This window comes from Semicossyphus pulcher, unplaced genomic scaffold (genome assembly GCF_022749685.1).
Source record: "Semicossyphus pulcher isolate SPU_LCO1_2020_fin unplaced genomic scaffold, fSemPul1.0.p SCAF_7, whole genome shotgun sequence".
Taxonomy (NCBI): domain Eukaryota; kingdom Metazoa; phylum Chordata; class Actinopteri; order Labriformes; family Labridae; genus Semicossyphus; species Semicossyphus pulcher.
In genome coordinates, this window is record NW_027211748.1 from 32257501 (window position 1) to 32269651 (window position 12151).

Below are 12151 nucleotides of genomic sequence, written 5' to 3' on the forward strand. Positions count from 1 at the left end.
GCGCCTGAGAGCCGTCGTTCCCATCAGCAGCTCCGCCTGCAGCCAGCAGGTGTACAAGTAAGGCCCCGCCCCCCCGATACACAGTCAGTGAGTGAGTGAACACCTGAGGTAACCTGAAACTCACCTGTGGTGTTTGTGTTTGAGGGAGCTGGCGTCCACGTTCAGCCGACTGACTCAGAGAGTCGACCTGAGCGAGGCCGAGCTGGAGGGAAACATCCGGCAGCTGAGCTTCAGGATCCAGAGGCTGGAGAACATCCAGAGGAGGTCCAAGGCCTTCAGGTCAGAGGTCACACCGAGGGGAGGGGGGGGGTGTTGTTCCAGTGTTGTGCTTAGCGAGGAGCAAAGTACTGTGACCTGCATCGTGTCCCCGTGTGATCCAGGTTGTGTCGCAGTGTGACTCTGTAATGGATCCAGTTTTCTCTGTGTGTTCAGGAACAGAGCCACAGAGCTGGAGACTCAGCTGGAGGCCTTCTCTGTTCAGTACCTGCAGTGAAACTGAACACCTGGACTGTGGCGCCCCCTGCTGGTGGACTCCTTCCTCACAGACCCTCTGCTCTCTGCTCAGTCTGTAAGGTTTAAACTGTGACTGTCCGCGCTGAGCAGAGCGGCTGTCATCCTGACTGAGGAACATTTCACATTAAATGTCGCTGTGCTCTTATCAATCAATCATCAATCAAATACCTGAATATTATAAACTCAACGTGTTTTAGGAGACAGTGAATCACTAGGGGGCGCTGCAGCACCAAACGACCAGAGAGCTGAACACGTCTGAGTCATGGCTGTAATAAAACAAAGAGAAGAGCAGACACAGATTAGACAAGAACCAACAGATAGCAGTCGTGTTCTTGTCGTCTCACACACAGACCTGACAGAGCATGAACTCAGCCTCTGTACAACCCTGCCTCCTGATGTAGTTCTCTCAGCATCCTCTCAGCCTGTTAATTGTCATTAGATCTCAGTAACATCTGTTTGTTGTGGCTTCATAGCGCTGTAGTGAGACAGATCTCAGCCCACGTGTGACTTGTTAGATACAGTGAAACTGCCACTCAGTGGAGACAGATGGACAGGCGCTCCACAGCTGAAACAGAACGCCGGTAGTTGGTGTCCATCAGAGAAAGCCTGGTACTGATCCGAGCTCACAGCTCATCACACTGGGCGCTGGTCAGCCTGAAGGAGCTGGAAGCAGCAGGAGAGTTCATCAGACACACACACACACACACACAGTGAAGCAGCATGTTGTACCTGTAATAATGACTCACCTGTGTAATGACACAACCTGTAACTGTGATTAGCCGAGCCTGTTTGCGTGCTGACCTGAGAGCTGCTGTCGCTCCTGAAGTCTCTCTGATCACCACTGAAATAAACGTGTGACATGATGTCTGCTCTTCACACTGTGCAGGTGTGAACGACGTCATGGTGTTCACGTAGTGGGCAGACGTGAAGGTGGCGTGTCCTCTCATCAACACATCGTCCTGTGTTGGACATCACATGCTCCGTTAACCTGCTGGGAAACAGGATGTGATGTCACAGCGTTGACAGGAGGATTAGTGTTTGCTGAAAGCACTTCCTGTTTACCTGTTTAATGTCTTCGGTATGCGTCACCCTCAAACATCCCATAATGAAACACGTGCACTGCCGTCTGCTCACAATCCCACAATGCAATGCTTCTTGTGTTAAAGAAGAGCAGCTGCAGGACTAACTTCTAGACAGCAGAGAAGTCTAGTTTGTACGGTGGCCCTGAAGGTCCAAACACAGCATGCGTTTAAGTGTGTAAGTTCTCTTAGTGTTTGTGTGAACGTCAGCTGACCTGATCACCGAGGAGACCGTCCACCCTCCTGCTGCCACCAGAGGGCGCTGCTGCTCCGGCACCTGCAGCCGAGCGGCCTGACCCGAGTCTGATCGACAAGGTTCACGAACTCTTCTTCTGTCCTGCTGAAGCTGAACACTGACGACACGTTGATGAGCTCAGGTGAGGCACACCTGCAGAGTGAGCTCTTGATGCTTCTTAAATTTTAAACAAGATAAACTTTAAAAACTGACACAGACCTAAAAACTAGATTCGACAGTTCTTCTCAATATCACGTCGCACAGCGCCCTCCAGTGGCTGAAAGTACCCGCTGTATCCAGCAGGTCTGACTTCTCCTCATCAAAAATCTGAATCTGTTCCTTTATCTTCAGACTGACTCTGATGATTCTGAACACATTAAAAATGAAGCCAGTAGAGTTTTCAGTTCTGTAGCAGGTATTTAATTTCTAAAATATCAGTTTACATGTGAGTGTTTCTGTACAGACGATCACTTTGCACAAAGACATGAAGAGAAAACAAGATTCAATGAGCTGCGTTCAGACCAAAAGTGTATCTAGAGAGTCCCACGTGGGCTGAGATCTGTCTCACTACAGCGCTATGAAGCCAAAACAAACAGATGTTACTGAGATTTAATGACAATAAACAGGCTGAGAGGATGCTGAGAGAACTACATCAGGAGGCAGGTTAGTAAAGAGGCTGAGCTCAGGCTTTGTCAGGTCTGTCTGAGAGACGACAAGAACACTTTAAAATGACTGTTCTTTGAATGGGGTTTGGTTTGAACAATCTGCTGAAACATCAGGACACAGGGTCAGGCCTTATGCAAGTTTGTTTCTATTCACATCTTTGCATTGATTTTAGATGGAATAATGAGTTTGGGTTTTGGTCTGAACACACCTTCCAGAAGCTGCAGAGGGAAGATTCACAATTATTGGTCAGAAGATCGACCAATCAGCCAGTCACATCACTGGAAGGAAAACATGACAACAATTTCTAGTTGATCCGTTCAGTGTTGTTTGAAGGAGGAACTCACACATCGTGGCAGTGCGTTATTTAGCCTGACGTTTTGAGAGTCTGAGGGTAAAGGTCCTGAATGTCATGGCCGATGTAGCGCAGGTAGACCCGGCTCTGCTCTGCTCCATGTGCTGCGGAGGACTGTTCACGATGGAGTCTCTGCATGCTGCTGGACAAACTACGTGAGGACACCTTTACTGAACCAACCCAGGTTGGTTGGTTCTTGACGTTTATAAAAGAAAACTGGATATGTTTTGAAATTTCAGGATGTTTTTTGTGCTGCAAAGACATGACGCACAGAGATCCACTTACACTTTCATTTCTGTGACCGTTACTTTGTCAGGTCCTTCACTCGATTTAAAAGCCACATTAAGGCATCAAACATATTTTTAGTTCGTCCCTAATTAATTAATTAATAATTAACAGGTGATAAGGAAGGAAAGCATGACAACAATTTCTAGTTGATCCGTTCAGTGTTGTTTGCTCCAGATAAACAGCTCTGAATGAACAGGTGTCCACAGCAGCAGTTCCAGCTGTTTACAGTTAGAGTCATTAACAGCTACATCATATCTGTTATTAACCAGTGACCACAGGTGATTGTAGGCCGTGGATGAGGGGAACTATATTAACGTGTTGCTGTATTAATCCTGATGTGTGACTTTGATTAAATACAGGAACAGAGTTAGTTTTCCTTTGAATGTTTAAAAGCTTCGTCACAGTTTCTGTCCGAGGAGCAGCTTCCTCTGAACCACCAAACCTGCTCTGAAAACGTGTTCAAATGAGTGAATCTTCCCTTTAAACTGAAGCTTCTGTAGCAGCAACATGTGCACAAAGAGTTAAACACAAGACATGACTGAGAGCTCCACAAACCACAGCTGCTGGTCCTTTCTAATCTGACTCTTCATTCAGGAACATTCTGCTTTTCTTTTGTTTCTGCTTCATGGAAACGTGTTTTCACTGTGTGGAGCAATAATTCAAATAGTCAACAGGAATTCAATATTTATCACAATGGGCCTCATTTACACATATTTATGGTCTAAATGACTCAGAAGGACACAAAGTGTGTGAGGGTCTCCAGTGGACATGTTCATCCTGCAGCAGTGAAACAGGCTGTAATGGCTGCAACATAATCCTTGATGGGTCAAAGGTCGTCCACTAACAGTTCTTGTTGTTTCCACTGACAGGCTCAGATTGTTATTCTAAGTGTGTGACAACATGACAGAAAGGATCCCTACAGAGATAGACCTTTTTGTTACAGAGGAAGATGATTGTTTTAACCACACACAGACGTTACATCGCTCTCTGCACACACACCAGACTCCATTCAGAAAAACACTGATTTAAGCTCACAGGAGCTGCTGCTCTGCTGCTGCCTCCATCTGTTAGTTTGATTTATTGTGTTTGAAAAAACTTGTGTTGGTACTGAACTATTCATTAAACACAAAGTCACAGACAAACAAACGAACAGGCCGAGGTAGAGCAGCAACGCCTGTGTTCTCACAGGTAATATACTGTTTTTGTTAATGGAGTCTGGTGGCTTTGAAGAAAACTATTTCAGTCATTTAGAACCATAAATATGTAGAACTAGAGCCCAGGTTTAAAAATACCTGAATTCATTCATTCATTAATCATAGAAATCAATTTGTTTAAGTGAATCATCATTTGTTTCTTGGCAATGATTTCTTCTTCTTCTTCTTCAGTTGCAGCATGTCGCGTTCTCAGCAGCTGAGTTAAATTGCTCTGTTTTTAAATGGAGGTTTGGTTGTAACAAAGTGTCCGAAGAACAGACTAATGTGGATGAATGGACAGTAAATATTTATTATGTATTTATAGTTTAAAGGTTAAATGTGATCTGTAATATCTGAAGCTGTATAAATATATTTGTGCGTCGAGCAGAGAAAGTGCTGCAGCTTTGAGTTGCTGTCGGATCAAACAGAAGCCAGAAGATTCACCTGAGAGCCAATGACAGGAAGGAGGTGCCCAAACAGACCTTCAAAATAAAAGAGCCTGGACAGAGAACAAATCAGCATCAACAGTCGTGTTTTTTCAGAGGAAGACGAGGCGAGCAGGAGAGGTTTGTGGCTCTGCAGCGGTAACGCTCGCTGCTCTGCTCAGCAGCACTCAGTCTGATGATCAGCTGGGAGGTTGTATGGCTCTAAAGGGTCAAAGGGCAGAAAGGGATGTGATGTCATCAGTGGGTTAGAGTTTCAAAGGTTAAAGTGAGTTTTTAAAGCAGCTTTTTATCTTTCTTCAGCTGTGTCACTGAAACTCAACACTTCCTGCTGATGTTTCACAATAAAAGCCTCTCACAAAAGGGAAGGATTATGGCTACTGGAGTTTTTGGAAGGCTTTGAGTGTGAAACGTGTGCAGGAGTTTCACTGACAGTAGATAATGAGAGAAAAATAAGGGAAGCAGGAGAGACTCAATGAAGCTGGATCAACAGGAAACTTTGTACTGAAACGTGTTCAATAAAAAGCTGTTTTAGAGTAACTCTGCTGCCCTCTGGTGGTGTAACTGGTGAAGTTTAAATCTAAATGAACACTATTGACTCGCTGTGGACACTAAATGTTCTTAAACTGAAGTGAGAGTGTGTTTGGATATTTAAGGACCTGCAGAACCCTCGAGGCTCTGGGATCGGGTCTCTCTGAGCACCGCTCTGACAGGAAGCTAAAGGGTTGTGCTGTTTATATTGCGAAGTATCTTCCTGCAGCCGTCGTCGTCTCTTTGGTTTCAAACCAAACTGTCTCCTCTGAGTGGGAGACTCTGACCTGAACCCCCTCAGAACGCCTTCAGTCCCGCCGTCAGACGTCACCCACGTCGAAGGCCCTGATCAGCAGGTCCAGGTCCCCGACGCTGGCGGCCTGGAACAGCTCGGGTCGGTCCATCATGGAGATGGCGATTCGCAGGGCGGCCCAGATGTTAGCCGACATCTGCTGGTGGCTGCAGCGCTGACTCCGTCTCTGCTGGTTCAGGGCCGTCAGGAAGTTACTGACCGCCTCCCTGCAGGACCAGACCAGGAGCGAATCAAACCAGGACCAGGACCGGGTCAGACCAGGAACATGACCGGGTCAGACCAGTGTTGTGTGTCTGACCCACAGACAGTATAACAAGATGGCCGACATGACAGCTCCCTAAACCCTCTCTGTCGCCCCCTGCTGACTGGCTGCAGTATAGCTCATAAAGCCCGCCTCTTCCATGTTAACAGATGGGACATGAGTCAAACTATAAAATCAAAATACACGTCAAACACATTCTTTCTCAAACATGGTTTCTGTCATTATAGTTAGTTCTTATCATGCTGATTTATGTCCAAGCGTTCAGTTTATTTTAAATTAGTTATTTGATGCTATAAAAAGGGGGCGTGGCCTCATGATTGACAGCTCTGTGGACAAATGGGGCTCCTGCAGCGTTCTGTTCCCGAGTAGCAGAGTAGAGGAGGAACGGCGAGAGGAGACGTGACTAACACTAACACTACAGTCACTGAACTTTCTGCTTCAGACACAAGAAGCTGTTCTGTCAAACACGTCGGCGTGACGGATCTTTGACATTTTTATTGACGCTCCACCCGCCGATCTCTACTGCACAGCTCTGTCTCCATATGACGTCACCATCACAAGATGGCAGCGCCTGTCACGGGGGCATTTTGGCATCAATATCATAACTGAGAGCAGATGGAGACGTGTCGTCCATCTTTATATACCGTCACTGGTCTGACCACATAACACGGTACAACACTGACATCAGACAGGTCATGTGACCAACATTTTCATGGATCAATAGAGACTCTGTGATGTTTAAATGCGACGTGTTGTTTAGAGATAGACCGATATGGTTTTTTCAGGGCCGATACCGATTATTAGTAGTCAAGGAGTCCGATAACCGATATTTGGAGCCGATATTCATTTGCAGTAAAAGTGAAAATATTGGCGTCAAAATTTTGAATAATACAAACTCCAACACTTAACTTTGTTTAAATGCCTTTAAGCATATGTTTATTAAACAAACAAACAAAAAGCGCAGGGCGTTCCCAGGGTCAGCAGCACCTCTTAGAAAGTTACCTGAAAATTTAAATAAATAAATAAATAACTTCCTGAAGTTTTATTAAGTAAATAAAACAAAGTTAAATAAAATGTGCAAAGAAATGAACTTTTTCTCCTCTCCGCCGTGTGTGAGCACTCTGCATGCACAGCTTTCACTGCTGATTGGCTGTTACCTGTGCCATGGCTCTGCGTGTAACCAGTCAGTGCTGTGGGTGGGACAATGCTGGAGACAGAGTAGTGACTGCAGACAGAGAGGCGCGGCTGCATCAGAGCCAAAATAACCCCGTTTTAAATTGATCTCTTATCGGCCGACGGATTAAAAAAAAAGGCCGATGCCGATATGCGTCAAAATGCCGAATATCGGTGCCGAATATCGGCCCGGCCCATAGTCGGTCTATCCCTAATGCTGTTTGTAACAACTTCCTGTCCACAGCTAGCTTAGCTCAAAGCTAACTGTGGACAAACAGAAGTGTTTCTATGTGTGTGAGCTCAGGTGTGTTACCTGTGAGCTCAGGTGTGTTGGCTGTGAGCTCAGGTGTGTTACCTGTGAGCTCCCAGGTTGATGCAGCTGATGCCCAGGTTGTATCTGGACCGGATGAATCCGGGCTGCAGCTCCAGAGCGCGCGTGTATGCCTCCACCGCCTCCTCGCTGCGGTCGCCGTTCGCCAGCGTGGCACCCAGACGGTTCCACAGCAGGTAGTCCTAAACAGACAGGAAGTCATGACTTTTATAAACAGGAAGTTCTGTTTCCAGCTGATTTGCTGCTCAGAGTCAGCGTCAGAATTTAAACTGAAAAAAATGAATTTTGAACACAAATGTTTTATTCACAGTAAAAAAAGAACTACCCTGTGCGTGCGTGCGTGCATGCGTGCGTGCGTGCGTGCGTGCGTGTGTGCGTGTTACCTGAGGTCTGACAGACAGCGCTGCAGTGAACGCCTCCACCGCCTTGTTAAAGTCTGAGCTCAGGTTGAAGAGGACTCCCAGTCCAGTCTGCAGGTCTGGATCCACACAGTCCAGATTCAACAGGACCGCGTCCTGGAAGAGGAGCAGCGCGTCCTGCAGCCCAGACCTGCACACACACACGAACACACACACACACACACACACACACACACACACAGAAACAGGAGGGTTTGATAAAATGTTAAACTGTGAGTCCATCACAGCTTCAGCAAAGAACTCCCAGAGATCATTGCTGTAAGAGCCATCCAATCAGAGAGTTTGTTTCCTGGTCTGACCTAACGTTCCTCAGGTGTGTGTACCTGGCAGGTGTGGAGGCGTGGGGGCCCCTGCGTGGCGTGGCTGGGGAGCCCTGTAGCGGACTCCTGCGGTCCAGGACCAGGTGTTTGTATCGGGGGTTGTGGCAGATCCAGCGCCGCAGAGCGTCACAGGCCTCCCGCTGCATGCTGCAGTTAGTGAAGCTGACGGCGAGCGCCATGAGAGCCGGCAGGTTGTTGGGGCGGAGCTCCAGACACCTGCAACAGGTGTGACAGGTCAGCTCCTCGGCTCAAACTCATTGAGTGTTTGAGAAAAGTGATGTTTGCTGTGATGATTGAGACACTGACTTCATTCTAACAATAAATCACAGCCAAACAAACATAGATTCTAAAAGGTGAATCAATTTATTTTCAGTTTTCTCTCTGGCCAGCAGGAGGCGCAGGTGCACCTCGGCCTCCCCCCCTGGCCTCCCCCCTCGGCCTCCCCCCTCGAGGTTTTTTGTTAAACGTAGAGCAAACAGGAAGTCTGACCTCTGCAACGACACGATGGCGGCCTGTTCATTCTCGTTCTCTGCCTGAGTCATTCCTAAAACCTGCCAGGCCTGAAAACACACGAAGAAGAGTTCAGACAGACACAAAGGATGCTGGGACATCGTAGAAACCCTGATTGAAACATTACTCAGATGGTTGTCAGGTAAACAGACAGACTAACTCGTGTACAGGCTCAGAGTTACCTCAGAGTCCTGCGGGTCCTGTAAGATGGCCGCCTCCAGCAGCAGGACGGCGGCGTTCAGGTCTCCCTCCCGGGCTTTCTCCTGACCCTCGGCGAAGGCGTTGGGCCAGTCTCTGTACGGGTTGTTGGTGTTGAAGTAGTAACCCTGCATGAGACAAACACCGGCTCTGTAACACCTGCACGTAGTAGCAGTAGTAGTCAGCAGTAGTTTCACTTTACAAACAGAGGCACACGTGTTAGTAAAGGAACACACTCGGGTCTCTGTAGGGGGATCAAACGTGAGCTCCTCACGATGCTAAGCTCCTCTGACGCTGTTGTTAAAAACAATAAAGTGATTTTTTTCTAGATTATAGCAGAATATAAAGTAGGAACCCAAACAGGGCTGAGTTCACGTGAGCGCCCCCTGCTGGTCGAGTCTCCTCACTATCACACCTCCATGAGGCGTTCACTGTTCCAGCAGCTCAGGCTGTAATGTGTCAGATTAATGGTTCAATATTTCACTGAACACAAGAAGAAGACACGTCTGACAGGAGCCATCTGTTCTCTCTGCGACTCAAGGACAAAACCATCGTGCTGCTGCAGACACACAGGTCACATGATGCAAACACAGGTCACGTGACCCATGAGATATAACTGCAGGGCAGAAGCCAGAGGACACGCTGAGCTGCTTCTACGGATGTGTTCTGTGTGAAGGGACGACGAGTGTCTTACAGAAGAGCGTGTTTTACTCTCATGTATTCAACCATCAGATTCTCCTTCCTCGTGCATGACTGTGAAAGCAGCATTTTACTGTTGGAGCTCAATTTGAACTAATTTGTGTAAAACTGCAACTGAGGAGGATTTTCATTCTTAGGTATCTTAAATATCAACAAACACAATTAAAGGTGTGTGTGACATTAAGAATGAAAGCAAAGAAGTGAATCGACACACATTGGCAGTGTGTGTGTGTGTGTGTGTGTGTGTGTGTGTGTGTGTGTGTGTGTGTGTGTTCGACTTGCACAATAGATTCACCTGACGCCGTGTCTGTTGTGATTCTCCTGACATCCTGACGATGCATCAGAAATGTTCAAACCAAGCTCTTTTCTCGACGGGTCTCGACAGCTCACACGTGTGGAGCATGATGTTTCTTAACAGTCGTCATTACGTTTTGTTTTGTGACTCTGAGTGTAAGCCTCTTAAAGTGCGGCTTCTCAGCGGTGACAGGATCTAATCTATATCTTAAAAAGGTTCAAACAGGACATGTGAGCGTTCAGGTGCTGCGACGTGAACAGCATAAAGAGTACAGACAGAAGTTCATCAGTGAGTCACATCACAGCTGTGTTGTCAGTGCGACCTCCTCACTCTGATGTTATCAATGAAAACTAACTTCATACCTAAATGACCATGTGACACAGTATAGCTCAGGTGATTAACCTTTAACCCTTTGAATTTCATCAGGCTTTTACTTTGTCACAGGAAGTCATCAATGAAGTCATTGTTTCAACATTATAACTGACGCAACAATAATGCGAAACGTCTTGATGAACCTCCGAAGATGAAAGAACAAAGAATAAGAACAGGAGCACAGGCGAGTATTGATCGGTGACGTGAGCGAAACGTGTGAACACATGTTTGATAACGTGTCGACGCGGCGGTGATGTAACACCTGAGCGAGGAGGGATTACTGCAGGATTACTGATGATCACTTCAGAGCTGATCTCAGAGCAGATTAGATCCACAGATTAACGCGGACGCACACACATCTCACTCGACTTCTACCACGGAGAAATGCATGCTGGGAACGTGTGACGTTTACATGAGAAACAGGGAAGTGAATCATCAGATCAAACTCCTGAAGATGAGCAGCACTCATCACACCTGACTCACCTGTTCACCTGTTCTTCACCTGCTTTGAACAAATAGTATTTAGTGAATCAATCCAGAAATGATCTTCAAAGCAAAGCATTCTGGGTAAAACAGGCCGAGCAGCAACACCTCATGTCTTCATGTGAACTTTACTGTGAGCAGACGAGCAGCAGACTGACCGAGGGGTCAAAGGTTAGAGGGAGCAGGTTTGAACTCACCTTCTCCACAGGTGAGACGGAGGGCGGGATCGGCCCCTGACCTTCAGACTCCTCCAGCCAGTTCCTGCGAGCAAGCTCCTCCCACTCGGCCTGCATCTTATCCCAGAACTCCGTGTCCGACTGAAACACAACACACAGCCGGTCATGAGAGCGTCTCACAGGTTAGAAACTACATATCCCATGATGCAACAATGGAGAGACCCTGACTGAAACTAGAGATATGTTCTCTAGCTTGAGGTTAGAGGTCTGATGTGAATCTCTGGGACTTTTGATTCTATGACATGTGAACTGACTGACATGTTTTAAAGATTTAATCAGTAAGATGTTCATGTATGGCTGCACGGTGGTGCAGTGGTTAGCGCTGTTGCCTCACAGCTAGAAGGTCACCGGTTCAAACCCCGGTTTGGGCAAGGTGGGCCTGTCTTTGTGGAGTTTGCATGTTCTCCTCGTGCATGCATGCATGGCTTCCTCCCGGAGTCCAAAGACATGCTTGAAAGGTTAATTGTGTGACTGTAAATTGCCCATAGGGTGCGAGTGTGTGTGTACCCCGCCCTTTGCCCAATGACAGCTGGGCTCCAGATAGGCTCCAGCCCCCCGCAACCCTGAACAGGATAAGCGGTATAGATGATGGATGGGATGTTCATGTAAATAAACATCTGTAAGTCTCTCTCTCTCTGAATGAGGTAACACATGGTGACTGAGCCTATGGCCCACTGATGAAAGCCTTTCATCTGCAGTATACAGTATTATTACGGGCTGGGTGTCTGTGGCGGCGCCCAGTTAGTGACGCGTTCTCCATCAGCCAGCAGTGGTTGGTCTGCCAGAGAGGGTAGGCGGAGCTAAGCGGCTGCTTTTCCGCTCTCTGCAAGTGTTGCGAGTAAACAGTAATCTACTATGGCTGAACACACAAAGAAAAGATGGATGACTACAGATACAACTTCAACAAGAAGTGAAAATCCAAAGAAGAAGAAACAAACTCGACGCTCAGATGAAGCAGACAGTCATTCGTTCATTCTGTTTGTGTTGTTTTTGTTATTTGAGATTTACTTTCCATCATTACGACACTCTCTCTGCTCCATCGTTTCATGGCCATTTATTGTTATTTTAAAGCGCCTTGAGCTGAAAATCTTGTATGAAAGGTGCTTTAAAAGCAAAGTTATTATAAGCGTATGGAAAAACTGTGCAGCAGTGACCCGAGACAGAGTGTGTGTGTGTGTGTGTGTGTGTGTTCTTACTGGTCAAACCAGGCTCCACAATAAAGATGCAGCACCCTCCTTTC

General features: G+C 46.9%; 2 protein-coding genes across 2 annotated transcripts in view; one reads left to right on the forward strand and one right to left on the reverse strand.

Annotated features, from left to right (window-relative positions):
- Positions 1–493, forward strand: part of mfn1a (mitofusin 1a) — a 9106-nt gene extending 8613 nt beyond the window's left edge. The window contains exons 15-17 of the mRNA XM_069684803.1: positions 1–57; positions 145–279; positions 433–493. The exon at positions 1–57 is cut by the window's left edge and continues 140 nt beyond it. Of these exons, the coding sequence (XP_069540904.1) occupies positions 1–57; positions 145–279; positions 433–493 (253 nt within the window). The remainder of the gene's footprint in view (positions 58–144; positions 280–432) is intronic.
- Positions 494–2243: 1750 nt separating this feature from the next.
- Positions 2244–12151, reverse strand: part of pex5lb (peroxisomal biogenesis factor 5-like b) — a 65399-nt gene continuing 55491 nt past the window's right edge. Inside the window, exons 7-13 of the mRNA XM_069684376.1 lie at positions 10873–10992; positions 8811–8954; positions 8608–8678; positions 8122–8334; positions 7763–7928; positions 7404–7561; positions 2244–5819 (exon numbers count right to left, since the gene is read on the reverse strand). Coding sequence (XP_069540477.1) covers positions 5621–5819; positions 7404–7561; positions 7763–7928; positions 8122–8334; positions 8608–8678; positions 8811–8954; positions 10873–10992 — 1071 coding nt within the window. The 3' untranslated portion in view covers positions 2244–5620. The remainder of the gene's footprint in view (positions 5820–7403; positions 7562–7762; positions 7929–8121; positions 8335–8607; positions 8679–8810; positions 8955–10872; positions 10993–12151) is intronic.